The sequence below is a fragment of the Calliopsis andreniformis genome, chromosome 7 (assembly GCF_051401765.1).
Source record: "Calliopsis andreniformis isolate RMS-2024a chromosome 7, iyCalAndr_principal, whole genome shotgun sequence".
Classification (NCBI taxonomy): Eukaryota; Metazoa; Arthropoda; class Insecta; order Hymenoptera; family Andrenidae; genus Calliopsis; species Calliopsis andreniformis.
In genome coordinates, this window is record NC_135068.1 from 2650354 (window position 1) to 2674934 (window position 24581).

The 24581-nt window shown below is 39.0% G+C and overlaps 1 protein-coding gene across 1 annotated transcript in view; it reads left to right on the plus strand.

Annotated features, from left to right (window-relative positions):
• LOC143181679 (homeobox protein rough) overlaps nucleotides 1-22285 on the plus strand; it is an 89850-nt gene extending 67565 nt beyond the window's left edge. Inside the window, exon 4 of the mRNA XM_076382213.1 lies at nucleotides 22072-22285. Coding sequence (XP_076238328.1) covers nucleotides 22072-22285 — 214 coding nt within the window. The remainder of the gene's footprint in view (nucleotides 1-22071) is intronic.
• The last annotated feature ends 2296 nt before the right edge of the window (nucleotides 22286-24581 follow it).

Consider the following 24581-nt stretch of genomic DNA (forward strand, 5'->3'; position numbering starts at 1 on the left):
TATTTATATGGAGTGACAATAACTGAATCTCACAATTGGATTGTTCAGGTGACATCGTTCTATGTACTATATCTATTTATATGCATTTTCTTTTTAGATACATTATGCAACTCAACAAATCTTGTGTAAGAGAAAAATGATTTTAGGTTGTAACAGGATTGAGTACAATTAATTAGGAATGATATAAGAAAAGCATTATTTATAAAAAAAATCTCTCTGAATATTAGAAGTCACAACTTTCCGCTCGAGAAATATCCACTTTTCCCAATCAGTCAAAATCATTTCTCGAAAACAGCTTCAGTTTAAATGTTTTCCTTGTAAAGATTTTCATTATCTACAATTTGTTAATCATAACTAATAAATAGTAACATAAAGTATTCCAACAACTATACATATTTACTACACTAATCGATTCAGGGTTAGGTAATTTATACTTTAAATCTTTCGGATGCTTTACAGTAGGATTTTGATCCGACCAATCATCTTTAGGTATGGTATTTTTTTTGTTTGATGGACAATTAATAATGCATATAATTATGTACATACGGTTATTTACTCTTCTGGAAATAATTTCTATTAGTACACGATTTACGCAGATACACGACTAAACGCAGCTAAACTTTGAATCTATTTTTTTTACATCGTAAAAATTCAAAGTTCCAAAATATCCGTATCTTATGTTTAAGTATACAATATCTACATGCGAATTTATAAAAAAGTCAATTAAAATAAATCTAGAAAATAAAGAAAAACATCACTTTTTAATATATTTTTTAAACAAATAGCTGGTTTTAAAAATTGTTCAAACAGATTGATTTGTCGTTTCAAGATACCCTATTGTCCAATTTACACTTTTCATCTATATCAAATAGGTTTCGAAGCATTCATTAAAGTAATTTCAGATAGTGTGTAATTGAAACGGTGCTTTCGATGGCCCCTTATACATAAGTTCAAAAAGTCGACCAAAGGCAAAAGTTGGAATGAGATACACAGGATTTAATTGGAATTTTTTTCGAATCATGGGGTCGAATGGACTGTTGGAATTGATGCTTAATTATACGGTATTTGCATCACGTTTTTTGTAATAGCGAGACTATATCATCTGTAATGTTGAGACACAGTGTACATGAGTTTCGTGGTTTCGCTCAAGACACACCATGATTGCAAGTTTTATAGCGGACGGTTGCATACACAGTAGTTGTTGTTTGCTGGTACACGGTTCAGGTTGGGCTTGGGTTATCGGGGTTGAGAAGAAGCGAAGGAGTTAGTACCAAATACTTGAGCTTTAGCTTTTAGCTTGCTCTTTTTATACTGCACTGTTTCTTTCATGCGCCTCTTTGTCTGAGCATTTTTCCCCATTCTTAGTTCTCTAACGAGGTTTAGGAGAAAAGAAGTTTACTGAGATTGGAACACTTGCTCAGATTGAAGCCAACGTTCAAACAAGCACCTGGTACCTCGTATTTGGCAAATATATTATTTTCTGTTTGTTGAATTTATTCAAACGAATTATTTCATTTACCATAAATCATTCGTATAACATTAAATTGGTCTGTGAGGAGTCACGTGACCACCTTCTTAATTATAATAACAGCAACAACAATATGTAGCTTTGATTAATTTAAATCAAATTTATAGAACGCGATAATATTTGTACATACTAATGTCTAGAGAATGCAAAAGTATACGTAACAAAAATATTCTGCTTAAATGATAAAGTTGGGTGTTAATGTAACGCTGGCTAATTCTATGGGATAAGAAAGAAGAATCAATAGCAGGAGCGTTCATCTGAAAAATGATGTTTTAATTATTTTCATTTCTTCTTACCTAAATGTATATGTTGCATAAATGTAAATCTTACAAGAGCCTCCGAAATTAGGAAATAATTTTTTGGTTTAGTATTTTGTTGATAAACTAAAACAAGTTCGACTTCTTTAAACTTAACAGGATTATTCTTTTTGTTATAGTATTGTTTACTTTTTATTTTAAAGCCCAGAATTCTTTCACAGGCTATTTTAAAAACAGTATTTAGTTTATGCTATAATGATCGTACATAATCGTCGTAAGTGTAGTGGAATTTTGGTTCTTAAGTAATGGCAGATGGTAAATAGGGTTCATTATTAAATAAAAGTTTATGAGGAGTATAATTTGTGGATTTATAATGTGAAGAATTATAACTGGAAGTAAGTAATATATATATATAGGGTGTCCCAGAACTGTTGGCACAAGCGGGAAGGGAGTGATTCTACATAAAAAAACAATTCGAAAATGTGGAATTAACTTTTTTAATATTGTACTTCGTTTCCGAGAAAATTAAGTTTGAATTGTGGTCGAGTATAAGTGTATGGAAGTACAATTATGGGTGCCTGAAGGGTACTTAGGGTAAGGGGAATGTTTCTAACGTAATGTACAGATAGTCAGTGGTCAGACCAAAAGTGTTCCCCCTACCCCGTTGTTTAACTTAATTCCCAACCTGACGTAGTAGATCGAACGCACGCTTCTTTTTAGTTTCTTTTACGGATATTCGTTGTGGATATACAACATCTAATAAAAAGTTTTTGGCTGAATGAAACAATACGAAATTATTTTAACATATTGATGTCTTCGAAACGTAAAATACTATCTTATGAATATAAACATATCGGTACATTAGATGGGTTTGATGTCTAGTAAACACAAAAAAAATAGATCAAGCTTTTCTTTATTTTCGATAAGAAATCATTAACACAGCGAAATTGTAATTGAAAAACAGTATTTGTCCGACCAACAAAAATATTCGTCAACGTAAGTTCACAAACGAATAAATCTTATTTCTTAAATTATTATAATATATTATAAGTATATGATGTAATATATTATAATATGTTATAATAATTATAATATATAATTATTAAACAATGTATAAATGTATAATTATAATATATAATTATTAAACAATGTATAAATGTATAATTATAAATATATAATTATAATATATTTTAATAATTATATTATTCCAACTATAATATTAAATTATAATAAATATATAATTTAATTTAATACATAATTTAATTAACTTTAATTTAATTGTTACGAGTCCAGACGAGTTACGTAAAGTAAGTATGAAAGGGCTCGATTCAAAGCTCCTTCCGCTGACCTTTGACTTTGCCTGGAAGTCACCATGTAAGGGTCGATAGGCATTTCCGTTGCACCCAATTAATAGAATTCTTTGAAACTAATATCTTTCAACTTTTCTCGGAAACTCTGCGATGCAACCGAGTCCCCACCATTTTTCCCATAGATTTTTGACTATAAAAAGGCTAAAAAACTCGATCTAGCGGGCTCATTCGTAATCCAGTTCGAGATTAGTACGTGGCTTAGACTGGAAAGCAAGATCTTTGAGTAAAGTACGTAAAACTCACTGTAACGTAGTCTTAACGACGCGTCCCCCGCATACCTCTGTGCGTAATCGAGAGAGAGAGGACTTAGTTCCGCGACACGTAAAATCATAAACACTTGTATTCCTTCGAGTCAACTCAAACGTGTAATTATATACAGTTTTATAAGGTTTGTTAAATTGGACTTAGTTCAATCAAAACCTCTCCTAAATCCAATAAGAAGCGTAAACGATCCCACAAATAATATATCTTTACCGCCCGAGATATATATTGTAAATTTAAAAGTTACGAGACTATATTAACATCTTCGCAATCCTTGCGAAGGTTCTTTTCCTAACCTACAAGTGGCTCCCGGTGTTGGCAGTTGCGCACTGGTTCGTCCACATCCGTGAGGTGGCTCCCAACGAGTGCAAAGTTACCCGTTGGTTCGTCCACGAAAAAATAACAATATTCCAAAAACCCTGACCCTCGGTCAGACCATCTAGCCCTCGGCTCGTAACATAATATAAATTATAATAAATATATAATTTATTTATAATAAATTTATAATAAATAACATATATAATATATATAATTATAATAAATATATAATTTATATATTGTAATGATATAATTATTATATTAATTCATATATATTCATTATTATTACAATAATTATATAATTGTAATTATAACAATTATCAATTATAAATTATTACCTAATACAGGGTGTCCCATAAGGTAACGGAGCCGAAAAGCGGAGATTCCTGGGGTGATTCTAAACAATCTTTTAATTTGCAAAAATGTTCTTTGAAGCTTTGTTAACGAGTCACTAACGAAAAACATGGACCAATCAGATAGCGCGGATAGCGCTGGCCGTCCAGTGACTGGGCGTAAGCTACGCATAGTGTTTACTACTCGCTGTGTTCGAATCTTGTACAAGAAACTCAAGATCTCTACGTTGTTCCGCAATTTCTCTTAAACTATTAGATGGATCATTATAAAAAAAATCGGGGACGCGTTAGCTATTCTGACACATATTATGGAATTTTTTCAAATTATCCAAGTTGTAAAAAATAAAAGACGAGAGAAAAGAATTTAAAAATGCCGATTTAAGTAAAGTAATGCCATAGTAAGAAAAGCAATGTTTTCGTAGTTCCTACAGATTGTACATTATTTTACTGGGTATCAAAACATTGAAAATTGTACAAAAGTACTTATTTCATAACGAATGAACGAAAATTGTACGTATTAGTTGCTGTAATCCGTAAAAAGTACGGGAACATCGGTTTTTATTATTTGAATTATAACGGACCAAAGCAAAAAACGTTTAAATAGAATGAAGTTCATCATATGACTCCCAAATTCAATTTCACCCTTATTGGATGATGAGTAGGTAAACATTACTATCGGTAAAACTCATCCTTTCGGAGAGGAATTCACCTGCTGCTTGTACACTTGCTCCACTGGGTCACTGTGTCGATCTCGGTCGTTGGGGTAGCGGACAGCACAGGTCCTGCTGCTCGCAGGTATACAACACCACAGGAAGCCACCTTGCATTTATAACACTCCGCGGCCACTAACACTGATAACTTCACCAAACGAGCATTTGACCTTTTAATTATCAACAACTGATTATTTTGAAACGTTATGCAGCATTCCGTAAATAAAAACAAGATGTTACACAGTTCGGCGGCGAAATTACGATCGATACTGACTGTTGAAACTTGAAGGAGTTCCAAACATCTGTGAAGAATTGTTATTTACCTCTATAAAGCCATTCGATTACCTTTCGACAAAACACCATAAAATTGTACACCATCGCGCTGCGCCAAACCGTACCGTAATTAAGTTGTTCAATCGTAGGTCAGGTTTTCCCGCGACCTGACAATGCGACAACGAAAGCTAGACCCGAACCAATAAGAATTCGACTTTTTCCTGATTGGTTAACATAAACTACACGAAAATGTATAAAAGCCTGTACAATGTATCAAAAAGGAGCTATTCCAACTATCTACTTCACACGGACAGAAGCTCTGTCCCAACATCACAATAAATTCAAATTTCAACTATCCTTCGTCTCTTAATTGAAACCAAGGAAGCGAGGATCAGCGGATAACTCCAACTTAACATATTCTCGCTGATCATATCGCAACATTTTGGTCCTTCGAGCCGGATCGAGTATATTTGTAATTTTCGGTCTGAGAGTGTGTGGCTGTTGATACAGCTGGTGCCATAGACGTGGATGTTGAGGCAGATGTAGATGCCGAAGCAGACATTGAACATGTTGAAGCAGTTGTGATGGTAGTCCCTGGGGGTTAAGCAACAGAACCTAGAATAACTCCCATTCTTGAGTCTACGACCAATTGTATATTACCCTGAGAGCCATTGGCGTTATTCAATACGTTTAGCTTAATCGGTTGACTTTTATTTTGGTTCTGTAAAGGTACGCTCACAACAGATTGCGGAGTATTTTTAACCACTGCTTGTGCAGGATTTGGAGGCAATGTATATTGATAACCGTTGACGTTGCCTGCTTGGCATACCAATTTACCTCCACTGACGATGTTTTCCGAAGTATCTTTCCTCGTGCCCTCGCATCCCTCCAGCGTGACTTCTGGGGTTGTAGCTTCGTCGAAATACTCGAATTTGATTTGTTAGTTGAGAACAATGAGGTTGGGTCTTCCTCGGTTACTTTTTTTAGTGGAGGTCTTTTACTTTTTTTAGTCTCTTCTTTGGGTCGAAAAAGTCGCAAGGAAATTCATAGGAAAAGAACAAAGGCGTATCGGATTAGTGTAGGAAACCGTAACCAGTGTCTCGCAGATGTGACCGTTTATGATCACAGGTATTGCCATGCAAGTTCGAAAGAGCCATCGGTACCCGAGACCGAAGACTGCGAGGGTCGCATCACGCTTACCATGGAAGTCCTTTCGAGACATTCGGATGGATGAAATATGGAATTACCAGTTGTTAAAAAGCGAGGTGGGGAAACTCTTTTGCCCTGAAACTGTTGGTCAACGAATGTCTGACAGAGACTAACTCGTCGCCGCATCGAGGGTTAAATACTAACACTTGCACAGAAATTATTTTTTGATAGTGAAAGAAAAAATAAACGTCGAGGTCTCATACCCTTCGATTTATTGTCAGGTGAAACAAATAGTGAATCAGATGAATCCGTAGAAGATAATTTATACTTTTTATGTACAATGATGTTTAATGCTTTTGATTTTATTTATTGTAAATGAAAAAATATTATTTGATCAACGGATTATTAGCTCATACTTTTGAATTTTTGTTCATTTATAAAACCTACTTTAAAACTTTTATTAGGCTATGATCTGACTTATTTCAAGTAAAGCATTTTTCTATATTAAATATTTGACCATAAATTTAATTTATATTTATTAATAACAAGCTTATGAACATTTTGGAGTTTTATTTGCGCATATTTTATCTTCAAGGTTTTTTATTTTAATTTATCCAAACAATTTGTAACACTCTCAACTCAAATAATTTTTCTATAATGGAATTTAAGTATACAAAATGGCATTTCTCTATAATGTGTTGTTTAAAAAAAGAAATGCTTCGTAATTAATTTCTTTTTTAAATAATCGAACTCATTCTGGAATTTCAAAAAAATTACTTAAATCTTATTAAATGACTAAATAAACAAAATTTTAATCTATATCTGATTTTAAATCATATGCAATAATTTTTAAAAATGTTTCATTATTTTATTTTTGATACATTGTTTTATCTACGCTATTTTCTTTTTTCATTGTAGAAATTAGCAGAACACTTTCAAACTGTTCGGTTTCAAGTCAACCATTCAGTCAAAATTTTCGTGAAAACTTGGATCCTTTGGAACCAACATGTTCTAATTTTTTTGATGAAATTTCCAAAAATTCTGGCACGCGAAAAATAAACCTTATGAGCCCAGAAGTTATTGCGGCACTAGATCGAACAAATACAACAGATAGGAATGCAACTATTATTTTGTCTGCTGTTACGAAGACTCTTGGTATTCCTGCTGAAACTGTCAATCTTTGTCCCAGTACTATCCCTATATAACGTTTCAAAAACAGAAGTTTTTGGAGAAAATTTAGAAACAAATTCGCAAACATCTCGAACATTAACAGTTTATTGGGATGGGAAGCTTCTTCAAGAAGTGACTGATTCGGCTAAAGTTGTAAGGCTTCCAATTATTGTTACTGGTTTGAACTGTGAACAATTATTAGGAGTACCTAAATTAGAAAGAGGAACAGGACATAATACAGCAAAAGTTATAGTTGAAATGCTGAAAGAATGGAATCTTGCTGATAAAGTTGAAGCTCTATGCTTTGACAATACTAGTGTCAATACTGGTAGGCCCTTTTTCTTGAAGAATTTTTTAAAAATGAGTATTTCAAGATTTATTGAAAAAATTTTTTTTTTATTAAACTGGAGTATTTTATTTTTTTTTAAAATCGGTTTTTCAAAGATAATACGTTAAATATTAAATTTTTTGTAATTTTATGAGAGAGCTTTTTTGGTGGACATGAAACTTTCTATAAAAACTTGTAAAAAATACATATTTTCGGAATTATCGCAAAAAAAGTAATTTTTCAATAAATCATGTATATCAAAACAGTAGTTTCAATAAATCATGTATATCAAAACAGTTGGCTCAATTTACGATTCAGTTGCAGACGTAATTCATTCTTCTTAAATAGGTGAACACAATGGTGTGCGCGTTCTCCTAAAAGAATTATTAAAAAAGAAATTATTATATCTGGCTTGTCGTCATCATATATGTATACAGTATGTCCCACGACATCCTGGACAGTCGATTATTTGGTAACCTATTAAAGATACGAAAAAAGTTTTTATATGAAATTGAATGGCAAAAGGGGGCTGATTTATTGGCCGTAACAATTTCTTTTTATCATTATTGTTTACAGAGATATAAAAGTTAAGTTTGGTTTTTTAAATGGAATTATATATTTGTTGTTTGATCAATAGATAATACGTTTCAAGACGAATTCGGCAAACATTAATGTATACACCTTTTTTCAAATAGTTTTTTAGATATTACGCGTAAAAGTTTACTGATTTTCGGTACAAGAAAATCTGCGAGACCAGAAAGCACAGTAGGAAGACTCGACTCTCAACCACACTTAAAATGCTACGGGTTAAATCGTGCCCCTTGAAACTGATACGAAGAGACTGCTGTAGGAACGGCAGTCCTAAATTCTACACAATAGTTTTGTATACACCGTAGTAATACCATTCACATCTGAAAAAGTTTCTCTACCCCTTTTGTACGAATTTATATTCAAATTGTAATATTAAATTCTTGTGGTACATAATATCTTGCCATCATAAGTATTTTCCATTCAAATGTATTGCCAATTTGTTAATTACTTCAAAGTACGAGCAACGCTTTAGCTTCATCCGTTAGCTTTATTTCTTTACTAATACATGGGCCATATCTTTCTGCATGCCGTAAAGGTAACGGTTGTGAAAAAAACTATTATGTAGAATTTAGGCCTGTTGTTCCTACCCCAGTCTCTTTCAAGAGGCACCCGTTTAACCCGTAGCATTTTAAGTGTGGTCGAGAATCGAGACCTCTTACTGTGCTTCCTGATCTCGCAGATTTTCTTGTACCGAAAATCAGTAAACTTTTACGTGTAATATCTTAAAAACTATTTGAAAAAAGGTGTATGTATTAATGTTTGCTGAATTCGTCTTGAAACGTACTATCTGTTGATCAAACAAAAAATATATAATCCCATTTAAAAAACCAAACTTAACTTTCATATCTCTGTAAGCAATAATGATAAAAAAAATTGTTACGGTCAATAATCAGCCCCCTTTTGCCATTCAATTTCATATAAAAACTTTTTTTGTATCTTTAATAGGTTACCAAATAATCGACTGTCCAGGATTTCGTGGGATATACTGTATGAATTGATTCTGCGATGTATATTCGAAATTAGTTGGCCAACGACTGGTCCCAATGTCGCAGTATTTAAGGGGCAGACTCCTTTCGGGCCTACTCCGAATCGATCGTAGCGCTGTTGCGAAGAAACAGGCATTAGTGAAAATATATAATTTATACCAGTGACTATAGATGGCACCAAGCTACCAAACTGCCTGTTTTCGAGGGTCATAAATTTCGGGGGTCCCAGAGACCACCGTGTAAAGGTAAATCTGTAGCCACAGAAAACTGCGATATCGACAGTCGTGATTGTTTTATCAATCATATTTGCAACGCAACTACATTATCCAATGTGGTGAAGAAACGTATATATAGAACCACCGACTAGATAATAATAGACCTAACATCCTATGTATTTTTCTGTCCTTGATTTTTGGGGTGCTAGCACCCCATTATCATGTAGTGTCACCGCCAATATTACCGGCGAAGTCTCAGAGCAGATTGCAACGCTACGAGTTTTCGGAATTACAATTAAAATGTAGTAGGCAGGTTATATTAAGAGGGTACGATCAGATATGTCAGTGCGGCGACATTACCGACAAAATTAGGCAAAAACAGGGGTTTACGGTTTGACACTTTTCGTCCTTATATAAGATGATTTTAAGCTGGGAATAGGTTCATTCGAAAGAAAAAAGTTCAATGCAGCGCAGTCAACTCGCGATTTAACGAAATTCTACTGATATTTCGTAAAACGAGCGCTATAAAGTAGAGCAAAAATCTACCATTGACAGCTATAGAAATTTAAGCATTTTTATGTAATTTAGAGAGTGTTTTGAACGAAATCGCGAGTTTACTGCGCTGCGTTGTACTTTTTTCTATCGAATGAACCCTTTCGTAGTTCAAAATGTTCTTATATAAGGACGAAAAGTGTCAGGCCGTAAAACCATACCACAGTATTGCTTTTGGCTGGGTTATCAATAAAACAGAACAAAAAATGTGACAAATTTAGTTGGGCTTTTGGCGGCGCCTCCATTTGTTTGTAATCGGTAACCTGAAGTTGTGATATGATGTATTCGTAGTATATATATTAAATTTCGAATCAAGCTTTTTATAAAACTAGTACCTCTGTTCGTTAGGATTACACGGGACGCACCGTACTGCAATATTAAATGTGTGACCATTGCGTGAACTACTGTTTCTGCTTTTATATCAAATAGAGGAACAGCTATGCAATATTTTGTCAAATTGTCCAAAAAATAGACGGAGAATTGGAGAATTAACGTTGAAGATAGAAACGTTGAAAGTAGTCTGCATTAGATTTAAAAAATAATAATCATTAACCCTTTGGACTCGGTTGTCCCTTCTAAGGGGACAAAATGTGTGGAAAATCAGAATCTCCGAGTGCAAAAGGTTAATGAATTAAATGCAATTCTCCTGTAGTTTGTAAACCTGTGTCACTGGGTTACTGTGCCGATCCTGGTCATCGACCATCGAAATGGTTTATAGTAGGGTAGAATTTTTCCAAAGAAGTTCCTTGTACCCCCACGTAGTTTAAGCACCTCAGACCTTCCTTGTTCGGACACTCTGAGATCACGTCTCGTTCGAAGTTAAAACAATAAAGCCATAAATTACCTAAACGCGTGCCCCGGATCTCTGCTAAGGTGGTTAGACTGGTCCTAGCAGCGACAACTCGACACGTGTTGCTAAAAATTTTGCTCTTCTTCTTCGGGGACGTTAAGGATTTTCTCTTCGCCCGCTGTAAACTTTTATGCGTAATATCTTAAAAACTACTTGAAAAAGGGTGTATACATTAATGTTTGCTGAATTCGTCTTGAAATGCACTATCTGTTGATCAAATAAAAAATATATAATCCTATTTAAAAAACCAAACTTAACTTTCATATCTCTGTAAACAATAACGATAAAAAAAATTGTTACGGCCAATAAATCAGCCCCCTCTTGCCATTCAATTTCATATAAGAAGTTTTTTCGTATCTTTAATAGGTTATCAAATAATCGACTGTGCAGGATTTCGTGGGACATACTGTAGAACGGAGAAGCATCTTCATTTGCACGTGGTGACATGCGTTTTATTTGCCAATACTGTTACGATAAAATTCACAAGGATTCCATACCACCAAGATGTATTTGAAATAACCTTGATACATGTTCAGTTCCAGAAATAGCAGTGTTGAATGAGTTCGAACGAATTCTCATTCAAGAAGCTAAACCGTTTCAAACGATTGTAAGAATGGTTACAGTAATGCATAAAAATATGCCACATAAACATATGTTTCCAAAAGTAAAGGGGAGAACATTCCACCTTCCTTTGCCTTTAGAAGAAACTTTAAAGAAAATCTGTTCTCCGACTAAACCGTTAAATCTAAATCATGAATTATATATTGTAGTCGGAACGAATTGAAATTCATAAATCCGATAACGTGTTTATTTGTCAACGGTTCACAACGTAATGTCGGCTTTTGTCATTGTGCTCGACCCTTTCCTTGAAAACAAGAATAGGCGTGCACAGCCGCCTTGCCCAACGCCATCCCTACATTTCGGTCATCCTGACGGTTAAGCGTCCCGATTAACCATAGCTTACAGTAATAAATATATGTAATTGATGCAAAAGAAATACAGTAAGTGATATAACATAAAATCTTAGAATAACATGAGTAGAGTAATATATCTTAACTTAACACTAATACATTTAGCTTAAGCAGGTAGCCAACGCCGTATTTGAAGCTTCCCAAGTGCCTTGGTATGGCATCTGTGACGTTTAATGCCCTGGAATGTTTTCAATAACGTACCGATCATTTCTTAAAACTTTAAATATCACGTAAGGGCCTTTAAACCATGGCGTTAATTTATGACATACACCGGGTATAGAATCAAAATTTCGAATTATCACTTTATCGCCCATTTCATACTTTATGGGTGTTTTGTCTTTTTTATTGTATTGACTTTCATTACTCAACTGAACTTTCTGAATGCGTTTATCTGTAATATCGTGTATTTTCGGCAGATCCCTATTTTCAACAACAACGTCATTCTCTTCCAAGTAATTTCTTAAACTATCGTTAACATTTCCTTTCTGCTTCACGCCATACAAAAGTATACTAGGACATTCCCCAGTAGAACGGTTTACAGTATTATTACAAGCATATTCTACATCTTCGAGAACATTAAACCACTGAACTTTTCTATCATCACTTAACTTGGCAATCATCGGTAACACAGTACGATTCATCCGTTCCGCTTAACCGTTCGCCTGCGGTGAAGCAGTCGCTACTTTTACATGTTGTATACTGCATTCATTCATAAAATCCTCAAATTCTCGGGAAGTAAAACAACTTCCTCGATCGGACACAATGCGCACGGGCTTGCTATAGGTTGTAAAGTATAATTTTAGATATTGGCCACGCCAAGTATTCGACTTCCAGGCCTCGGACATCTAGGCAAATGGCTAAATGTTACATTTTATCTTCGTATTATTAAAATGTCCGCGATATGAGTAACGGAATGCATCGAGTGCAGTTTTGACATATTGCGATGGAAATATGCTACTTATTCTTTAAGAATTGAATGCTTTCCAGCCATCGAACACGAGTCTACATTGTGTGGAACAGTGTTACACAATCTCAGTTTGCAGCTGAAACGCTATTTAGTTTCTTCATTTCACCCCAGAGTGCAGAGCAGTCAGTTTATATGAGTGTCATTAGAGTTTTAGCGTAGCTCTGTTGAACACAGCATTTTAACTGTGTATATGTAGTAATGTCATCTTAATAAGCGCAGTTGGAAAGCACCGAATCTTACATTGTGTTATACATTGTCGCCTTTACACGCTGCTGGAAAGCACATTGATGTACCTGCAACACATTTTGATTTCACATCCTTTTTTAGATTGTAATTATTATCTTCCATTTTTTTGTGATTCATATCGTATGTACTTGCAGCTCATTTTGATTTCACATATTTTTTTTATGCTGTAATCTTCTATTTTTATGTGGGGATATGTTGCAATCTTCTATTATTTGTGGGGTATGTACTTGCAGCTTATGTTGACTTCACATATTATTTTTATATTGTAATTTTCTATTTTTTTGTGGGGCCTTCTATTTTTTTGTGGTATAACATTGTCATGAAGCATTTGAGCATTTTTTTCAATAAAGACATTTTTTGAAAATATCTTGAGAACTAATCGTTTTCTTGTCATTATACCCTGATAATTGTTTACGTAGAACGAAGAGAAAAATCAATTTGTTCAGTAAAAAATATGCACTTCTATATAAAATGCGATGCAACTCTGTTAATTGCACATAAACCGTTGCACTTAAACAAAAACTAAAAGCTTACAGATGTAGAACTTTTCGAGCCATTCATCTTTCTCGTTTGGCATTTTTTCGTAGGTGCACTGATAGTGAAGTTATGACCTGATACAATAGCGTGGTCCACTCTGTGTACATATACCAGTTCATACTTAACTCTGCGATCAAAAAATAAGAATGAAGAATAAACTCCACAATAATAAATGCTACTTTTACCCATAAATATTGACTACACGAATCTCGATAGATACTCGCATCAAATATGTACGCACAATGAGTGGTGAGGCCGAACTAGCGAGACTTCGCCGAGACTATACAGGACGTAACGAATATGAGCATGTTGAAACTTTAAGCGTTTTAAAAGTATCTTAGGAACCGTTTTCGCTACAAAGGTAGATTAAGTATAACTTTGCGAACCTTCTTCTATGTACTAATGGAAATATCAATAATAGTCGAAAAAACAACGTATGTAGCAGCCCGTGCATCGGCAAGTGGTTTAGTAACATGTCTCTTCACTCTTTTAGTAACACCGTTAGAGCGAGGAAGATCGAACTACTGGAGATGTACTCTGAGAGAAAATGCTCAGATTTTTTTACATACTATATATTTTATATATTTTTATGTATATTATGATAATAAATAAATTAATTCTATTCGTAACAGACGAAATAATTCTTTGCCAACTCTGCATAAAAGGGTCAGCTGTTCACACCAATTTTTATATTTGGATATATTATAAACGACATTTTCAACAACCTTTTCCTATACATATAATCATTGATCAGCCTTAGTTTTCGAGATATTTGTAAAAAACTGTTGCTACTATACAATCAATTTTGCTTATTCGTATGCGTTGTGGTAGTGTATGAGTTAAGTATGGAGCTCCAGCATTGTCATCGAAACCTTTACTTATTATCCACTGTATAAGTTAACCCAGTGGACAAGTGTGAAAGAAAAAAGTTCCCCAGATAACCCAACACCCTATAAGAACCCAACGGGTCTAAGTTGATTCAGTGGACAAACTTACAGAAGCCCAGAAGGCACTCCGCCGCGCTGGTAGCTTCGAAAGAGTTCCCGGAAAAAGTGAACGTTCACCTTTTTTTTTTTTTTTTTTACGTGGAGAAATGCCTAACGCACACCCCGGGGTGGGGGAATCCCGGGGTAGTGTGGGGCTTGCACCCACTAAAACTCCACGGTGGCCGTCATGGGCGCACGAGGGGGACTCCGGGAACTCTTTCGAAGCTACCAGCGCGGCGGAGTGCCTTCTGGGCTTCTGGGTGGGGAGTTTTACCTCCCCACCAGGCCGCGGACGCCTCGCGCTACGCGTCCAACGCCCAGCGCCCGCGAGCTCTTCATTTCCCTTATCGAACTGGCGCCGCCGAGAGGGCCACACCCTCGACGACGCCCTTTCTGGGCCTTTTCAGAGGAGGCCACCGGGTCCCCAACCCGGTGACCTCAGGCCTTGGCAGCCGCGCGCACGGCAGACGGGCTCAATTGACCGAGTCCGCAGCTGGGTATCTTAGCGCGCGGGAACCGCTGGTTTCTGCCGGGCGGATTGCGTATCCGAGGCGGATTGCGGCCGAGGGACGGGCGAGCAGTTCAGGGGGGACCAGCCCCGCCTGTGGCAGGGCTACCCGACGCGCCCGTCTTCTTTCTGCGCGGACGGGGTTCGCGACCTCCCGCCCGCGCTCGTCCGCCTCCTTCCGGGACATTACTGCCTCACAGAAGGAGGCGAACGCTTGCCAGGCGGTGCGACCACCACGACTTGGAGGGAGAGGTCGACACCCATCTCTCTCCGGAGGACCCGCCTTTGAGTCGCAAAGGCGGGAGTCCAGCTCCGCTCCGCACTGGTGGCACCTGGTCGTCTCCTCTACGCCTATCTTCTCCAGGTACTCTTCGAAGCAACCGTGCTCGGAGAGCACCTGGTTTATCCGGTAGGTGAACCCGCCGTGCTCACGGTCCAGCCAGCTATCAAAGCTGGCCAGGACCGCCCCTATCGCCCGCTGACGGCCGGCGTCACTCCGCTGGAGCTGACGCCGCCCTATTTCGCGGGCGGATCTTTGGGACTGACGCCTCATTTCTGACACGACCGCCATGTCCGGCGGGGCGTCCCCAGCCAGACCGAGGGCTTACAGCCGCCGATAAACATCGGCGCTTGCCCCCGCCTGGATGTCGAAGGGGACGACACCCGCCAGGACCGCCGCCGTTTCGTGGGGTACGGTGCGGTAGCCACGCACGACCCGGATGTCCATTAGCCTCTGCACCCTGCGCAACTTGCGCCGCGCGCTTCGGCTGACCACCGGGCTGCAGGCCCAAACGGTGCACCCGTATAGGGCCATGGCCCGCACTACCCCCACATATAGGCGGCGTACTTTCAGGTTTGGTCCCCCGAGGTTGGGTAAAAGTCGACCCAGCATAGTCAACACGGCCACAATCCGGGGGACGAGGCGGTCAAAGTGTCCTTCAAAGTGCCAGCGGCTATCGATGTTCAGGCCGAGGTATTAGAACCTTCCCTCGACCTGGATGGGGGCATCACCGACCCAGATCCGAGCCTGGGGGGCACGCCGCGACAGACGCAACCCGTGGAACCAGACTACCTCCGTCTTTTGCGACGAGATCCGAAGCCCCAAGCCTCGGATCCTGGCGACGACCAGGGCCACGGCCATCTCGACCAGACGGACGGTCCTCGTCCATTCTCTCCCCACGGCAACGAGGAGCGTGTCGTCGGCGTAACAGACAACGCTCGTGCCGGTGTGGAGGGGCCCGCGGAGCACGGAGTCGTACCACAGGTCCCATAGGAGTGGTCCTAAAACGGAACCCTGAGGCACGCCCCGGCTGAGCACCCTCCGCTGGGTGCTGTTCCAGCCCGGGAATTCGATTTCACTGTCCCGCAGGTAATCCGACATCACGGCCTGGAGGTAGGGCGGCACCCCGTGTTCTCGGAGTGCCACCCTTATTGCCCCCCAGGGCAGGGAGTTAAACGCGTTGGCGATATCAAGACTGATCGCCAACGCGACCCAACCCTGGGAGACGGCCGTGTCCGTGAGGGATTTGACATGATCGATCGCGTCTAGCGTCGATCTTCCCCCACGGAAGCCGAACTGACAGTCGGCTATGCCGGGACCGTCACGGGACACTGCCTCCTCGAGTCGGCGAGCGAGCACGCGCTCGAATAGTTTGCCAATTTCATCGAGGAGGCAGATGGGCCGGTACGCGGAGGGTGAATCCGCGGGCTTGCCTTTCTTCGGGACGAGGACCATCCGTCCTCGCTTCCAGAGAAGCGGTACCCGCCCCGACTGCAAACAGCCATTAAATAGGCTTAGCAGCCTGGGCCCGAGGACACGCAGTGCCTTCTTCAAGGCACGTCCGGGCACTCCGTCTGGGCCGGAGGCGGTGTTGCGTACCCCCAAGCGTCGAACGGCGGCAGCGAGCTCCCCTTGGCTGACCCCCAATTTGGCGGACCAGGTGGTCGAGTCAGCCGGCTCTGGCGGCCGTGGCTCCTCCGGATCGACCGGAAAGAGGGTGTCCACGACACGCCGGAGAGTGGGGGGGTCTAGATTCGCAGTGACCGGAGGCGCCGCAGGTCGCAATCGCCCTAGTACAATTCTGTACGGACGCCCCCATGGGTCACTGTCTAGCGAGTCCAGCAGCTCGTGCCAGGCCTCGGACTTGGCCTTTTTGATGGCCGCCTGGAGGGCCACCGTTGCCTGCCGGTAGCCCTCGTACAGCGTTTCTTCCCTCGCGGCGTCGCGGTTTGCACGTCTGCGGGCCCTGGTGTAACGGCGTCGGGCTGCCACCACCCTTGCGTCGCGCAAGGCGGCGATTTCGCCCGACCACCAATATACGGCCCACTTGCGAGGCTTTCCGGTCCAGGGCATGGCGGCGTCGCAGACCGCCGCCAGAGACTCCCCGAACCATTCTGCCTCGCTGTCGACGTCCGCGACGGGCCCAGCCGACGGCTCCAGCCAGGCCATCGCGAGGGAGGCGGCCATCAGCGCGTCCTCGTCTAACTTTCTGGCGGCCCATTTACGGGGCGGCTGACCGCCCCTGGGGCGACGGGCTGGGTGGGGGTGTTCGGCGGATATGTGCATCCGCACATGGAGGTGGTCGCTAAGCGTTTCCACCTCCTCCGCCACCCTCCACCCTCCACCCGGTAACACAGCGCGCGGCGCAGGGCGTCGCCCATGAAAGGTCGACGATAGATTCGCCCTGCCACCGCACGCATGTGCTTGCGGAGCCCCTGTTAAGCAGGAGGAGCCCCGCGCCCGCCGCCCATTCCAGCACCGTTTCTCCCCTCGCGTCTGTCCCGGGACAACCCCAAGCCGTAGCATTGGCGTTGAAGTCGCCCAGGACTAGAGTGCGGCTGACTGGAGAGCGGGACACGACGTCCCTGACCTCGTCCAGCAGCCGTTCGAATGTCGCAAGGGGGGCACTGGCCGGGGCGTATATGCCGACCACCGCTAGGCCGCCGTACGTCGCCGAGACATAGCCGCGGCTATGCGCAAAGGCGCAGAGGGCCGCTGAGCTGTCGGCGATTATCGTGACGGAGCCAAGGGCATCTCCCGCCCAATTTGGGCGGTCGAGTACCCTATATGGCTCTGCCGCGACGGCCAACCCCACACCAAGCTCGACCAGCGTCTGTTGCAATAAGTCCTGCGACGCGGCCGAGTGGTTGAGGTTGGCCTGGAAGATTTTGGCCGTGGGGGTGAATTTTAAGCCGTGTCATGGTTGTCAACAATGTTCCGTCCTGTTGCCAGCTCACCGCGTTCGTCCTCCGCGTCCAGCAAATTGGCACTCGCAAGCGAGTACCAACTACTGGGGCGGAGGTCCAGGGACTCCACGTGGAGGTGCGGTGAGTGGTCTTGAGTCAGTCGGGCCCCCAACTTCGCCGAAATTCCCCTCACCTGGCGAGCAAGCTCGTTAGGGTGTTGGTAGAACATCAGCTCCATCGGAGTTCTCGCCAAGGCAGACGTGCCCGGACGAGACCCTTCCAGCCCTCGTGTCCCCACCCTTGTTCACTGAGTCAACTTAACCTAACAACCTAAATCAACAACCTAACCCACTGGGTTCTTATGGGGTGTTTGGTCACCTAGGAGATCTTTTTCTTTTTTTAGATTTGTCCACTGGGTTAACTTATACCACTGACAATATGTAAAGGTTTCGAAGACAATGCCTGAGTTCGATAGTTAACTCATATGCTGCCAAGGATACATGCGTATAAGCAAAATTGGATGCGATAGTAGTGTAGGATCAGAGATTTGGAGGTGTAGTGGCTGACGATATAAAATGAATTGCACTATGTTGTCTTAATCACTATATTCGAAACTGGATCTTACAATTATAATAACCCTACGCTAAATTCCTATCGCCTCGCTTCGACTTATCGCCACGACGGTTGCGCTTCTTTCCTTCGCCTTGCGGTCATGCCTCGACCTCGCGGGTTGTCAACACCTGAATTCAACGCACGGGCCTTTGTTTTTAATAATGTCACCGCGTAATGCTTCTTCATATTCGGCTATTTTCTTATGTTTGTTATTATTTGCGTACGTTGGCTTCTTGCCTTCACTCACGCCTACATTTACTCTCACATTCACACTTGCACTTCTTTTCTGTTCCTACAGTAATAACAATTTTTTGGATACACCTCGAAAACTGAGGCCGACTGGTGATTATATCTCTAGGAAGAAAGTTGTTCACAATGGTGATTTCTATAACATATTTTACTTTCATCAAAATGGGTTAGCATTAAATCGCTGACAATCATTGCACCCACAATAATTACATCGACACAGTTTTACTGACGCCCAATTTCGTCAATACTGTTCATATACCATTGTATTCAAGTCGTCGACAAATGTTTACATCGACACTCATTTGACTGATAAATGTTCTCATCAACACTTATTTCATCAATTACGATTTTTATCCGGAATATGTATACTGATTGGTAGAAAAAAGGTCCGTACAAAAATATCTAATCAACACAGGTTCTACAATTAAAATTAACTTTTACTATTTACAAACATTTGATTATAGACTACACAGTTTAGTCTCAACATTTTAAGAGCGAGAGAATAAAGCCCGTTGCCCGCTTAATAGTACAGCATCAGAGAAACAATGTTAATTTGTCCAGCGTTAATGATGTTTGCCGCATATTTAACAGTAACATATTGACATTGGATCATCGTCAACACCGTACCAACAACATATCGGTATTATTCAAAAGCAAGCAAATATGAGAGTTTAGTACTAAAGAACTATGTTTAATAGCGTTGCTTCTTAATGAAGATGAAAATATTAGAAGAAGGAAAAGAAGATATTGGATACGCAGAAGTTTATGTTTTAGAAAAACTGAGGATGAATTCCACACGTTAAACAGGGTGTAATAAAAATGTTGCAGTCCCTTGAAAGGGGTGATTCAGGGAGTGGTTTGAAACAACTTTTTTCTTAGCGAAAATGTTAGATGAGGCTTCATTAACGAATTATTAACGAAAAACACCGGCCAATGAGAGCACGAGTTTGCCGCCCGAGTAACCGCAATAGCGTTGGGTACGCGCTAGGCGCTACGGTTGTATTCCGAACAAGAAAGTGAATGATTGTCTGGTACGCTTTCTATTCAATTTTTTTCTTTATTTGATTTTTCATCATTAGTAATTAAAATGTCTAATGATGTTAAAGTTTGCCTTTCGTTATAATATGACAGTAAAAACGACATTTCGTTTTTGTACTTCCATTGTCTTATTTTTTCATAAGATTGGCCGCATTTCGTATTTCTTTTCTTTTTTTTCTAACGGCGATCGGAGATAAAACACTCTAGCTCTCGCAAGCAAATGAGAGAGTAGCATCATTACCATTATTCGACAGCTGCACGTCTATAAGTAATATTATTCTTGTAACGAAAATTGTAACAGCAGATAACGACCGGTCAATCTTGAAACGTCACATGACTTCCCTATCCCCTTAAATGAGTCTTTCTCGAAACTATTCAGACTACGTTCGACTAGATACGAGTAGGGAGATTATCTATAGTTGTTACAAAAGCGAGGCAGATTCGATAGAGACGTTCCTAGCGGTTAGTTGTCGAACTATACGGACATTAGAAACAACGCACGCGAAGAATAGAAAAACGTGCGTACGAATGGAAGATAAATTATGGTAGCGACTTTTTAAAGAATTTCGTACGTACATATTCGTGTGTATAAGATTCCATACCTAGCAACGAAGGCAGCGTTTTTCAATACAATTTCTCATTTTTTAGTTATAAGAAAAAGAAAATTAATTTTTTTCCTATATAACCAAATATTTTCTTTAACGTGCTACTATTCCCTAAGTTTTAGAATTTCGAAAATTCTCTTCAGTATTAAATAGCTATTAACATATCAACATAGACTAACTATAGATGACGACGCTATTTATTACTGTAATAATTAATTACTTTCGAATACATACAGCAACCTACCCATCTCATATTTCTTGTAAGCAAGTTAGTTGCAATTGAAAATTGATAATAACCAGTTGTAGAGAGTATGTAAAGTAAAGGTGATTTCTAAAAGAATTGTAACCTATTAATTTTAAAGTATAATAGAACCTGCCTATCTTATCCTGCACCTTTACATTTCAGGTTTATATGTACAGGTATTTTCAAGGCCGCCGTCCAGCTATTGGAAAAAGAATGAGTGCCCGAAAAACCAACACAGTTTCTGAAAATAGATCTTTAATGCAAACTACTTTCTAAATAATTAGTTCTAAGTTTTTTCAAATAGTTAGAACGAAATAAAAAAGAAAAAAGTACATTAAACGGTTAAACTGTAAAAAATGCAAATAGTGCATGCATTTTACGACACACTATGAAGCATTTGGGTCGAAAGTAATCATTTTATATTTTCAGTTAATTGAATATTCAAGTTATGATTTAATATGATCTTTTTTACCAGTGGTTAATTTTGAACACGGCTACACAGTTTTGAAATAGGCAATCTCAAAACCATCCAATTTTAAAATTGTCGTTTATAATTTTCTTACTTTACAATATTAAATGATTTTGTACTTGTTTCCTTTTTATTTTATTTTAGACATTCGAAAGAATTTAAAGCAGAAATGAAAAAATAAAAATGTGCTATACTAAACATGTTAATAATAGCTCTTTGATAACTAAAAGTATTTTCAGAATTTTAAGAGATAACGTAACAGTGGCGTGTTAAAGAAAAAGTTGGGTTACTTTATACTAAACAACGAAATATCATATAAGAAAAAAAAACTTTCGCTTTTAAATATGGATACTTATGTTGAACCTGTATGCCTAATGAAAAGACAAAAAAGACAAAGATAACTAGAGTTATCAGCGTTACTGTATTGAAAAATGTAATTTCTGTAATAAACAATTGAATACATACAGTATATTTATAACTAATTATCAAAATGTAAACAATATCAGTTTTCAACACTAATTAAAATATTTCATATGTTACAGGAATTTTGCAGTCTCAAGTGGTCTACTAAATTTGCCAGTTTATGGTAGAGATGGATTTTGTGAGGTCTGTTTTTATAAAGAAACATTTAGATCAACAGCTAACCATTCTTGTGCTTCAGTAGACTCTGCTAATGAAACTCTAATTAAACAGCCGCAATATAATACTGCAAGTGGATCATCAGAAAATACACCGAATATACTATCTTCTGTATGAAGTTTTGAATTTATTAAATCGATTATTCTTCAGTACAATTCAATAATTAAAGTTTCGAGAGAAATAAATGTAAATAATTTATTAATTTAAAAAAGCCCCATTATATTTTATAAATTTATTTTTAATTATTTTGAGAAACACAGTTTACATTTACAGTACTTTTAAGTGTATGTAGAAATTATATAAATATTTTACGTGGAAATTTATGTAACAAATATGATAATAATTTAAATGTATTTTAATCATTCAAAAGAGATGTCTACTGTGTAAGAAGAATTAATGAAAGTGTAAAAACAGGAAATACAAAAAAGATCTAATCTCCCTTAATTGTAAAAAGTTTTTTGATAATAAATATACAAAAGATAAGAAAATTAATGGTATGATTACATTAAAATTCAAAAATTTACAAAAACAATACGAAACTATATATAACATAGAAAATGTAGATGTATACAGAGTTTCGAATATAGATGGTGGGAACATTTAAAGAACTGTAGATTTCAAAATGACGAAGAAAGCAAGGACTGTTACAGTGAATGATTTAAGAAGGCAGTCACCTCATACTCATGCAGCAGAATTCTACGACACTCGATCTGAACAGAGACTATCTTGTATTAATTTCATTTTAATATGCCCAATTTAAATTTAAATTAAATTAAGAAGTTACAAATATCTAGAAGGAAACTATCCTGTAAAGGTTTCCCCTACATACAGACAAGGTGGTGCATCTAAAACAGGCCACTTGAATAACTCGCTTGCTTATGGAAGAGTGGCTTTCCATGAAGCGAAAAGGAGAATTCGGGTCATATTAGGTTAAAGATTAAAATCTACAGGTTTATGTTTTACGATAATTAGTTTATTTAATGATTTTCTTTATTTTATTTGTAGGTTCAGGAATTTTAGACAGGTGAATTACGAATATTTGTATTCTAGTTTCGCAGTTTATTTCTCCTTGCTGAGTAGGACAAGACTGACTCGCCTACCTGTTACATTCGATTCCGAGCCGATATCTTGGTGTCGTTGACCTAGTTTTGCTGTTTTTTACATTGCATTGTTTGGTCTCCTAATTAGATCACGATCCCGCCTATCTTACTGATCGCCCGTTGTGATCCTCGGTCGTGATTGGTCGCGGTCACCTCGCGTGCATGTCGCGGGTGCATGTACACCACATATTAGAAAATGACTTTACTGGCAACTCTTAATAATAATTTCTAACTTGAATTATATAATTACTCTTAATTACAATGCAATAGTGAAGAAAGTATGATAAACAGTAAGTAACAACTATGATAACAATGACATGAACCCATATAATAATTACAGAATTAAAGAATCTAATCATATGCGTCGTTATAAAGGATTTGCGGTAATTGTTTAGGTTTAGGGTCTCCCCATCAATTTTTTTGCGCCTTTGCTACATTGTAGATTTTGATGTGTAGATTAAGAATCTGAAAGGAAAAATTAGCGCTCGCTTCTTGCTTTTGAGATATAAAAGTTCATATTACAGTGAGGGCGCCGCTATATCAGATATACAGTACTGGCAGAATGGAGCTAATGCGCACGCGCGACTTCTGCGGCGTCATGAAACGCGCATGTCTGCTTCCCAAAGCTTGAAAATCCAGCAAATATACAGGGTGTAACAAAAATGTCGCAGTTCCTTAAAAGGGGTGATTTAGGGGGTGATTTGAAACAACTTTTTCCTTAGCGAAAATGTAAGATGAGGCTTCGTTAACGAGTTATTAACGAAAAACACCGGCCAATGAGAGCGCGAGTTTGCCGCCCGAGCGACCGCGGTAGCGTTGGGTACGCGCGCTAGATGCTACAGTTGTACTCCGAACAAGAAAGTCGTCATACATCGAAGAAAATAGCATTAGTATGAAAACTGAAAGCGACATAATAAATAACACCGAGTCCTTTTTCTGTTTATCACTTGAAGTGAATAATTACTTAAAATCGAGGAAAACTACGTGCAACGTAAAAATACGAATATGTAAATCTCTTATTCGCATAACGTATAAACGAAAAAGTAATACAACGAAAAATAAAGGAAGAAGAGAACAAACTTCACCTGTAGTTTGTAAACCTGTGTCACTGGGTCACTGTACCGATCCTGGTCATCGACCGTCGAAATGGTTTATGCTAGGGCACGCGTTTAGGTAATTTATGGCTTTATTGCTTTGGTTTCGAAGGAGACATGATCTCGGAGTGTCCGAACAAGGAAGGTCTGAGGTGCTTAAACTACGTGGGGGGTACAAAGAGCTTCTTTGGAAAAATTCTACCCTGCCATAAACGTTTA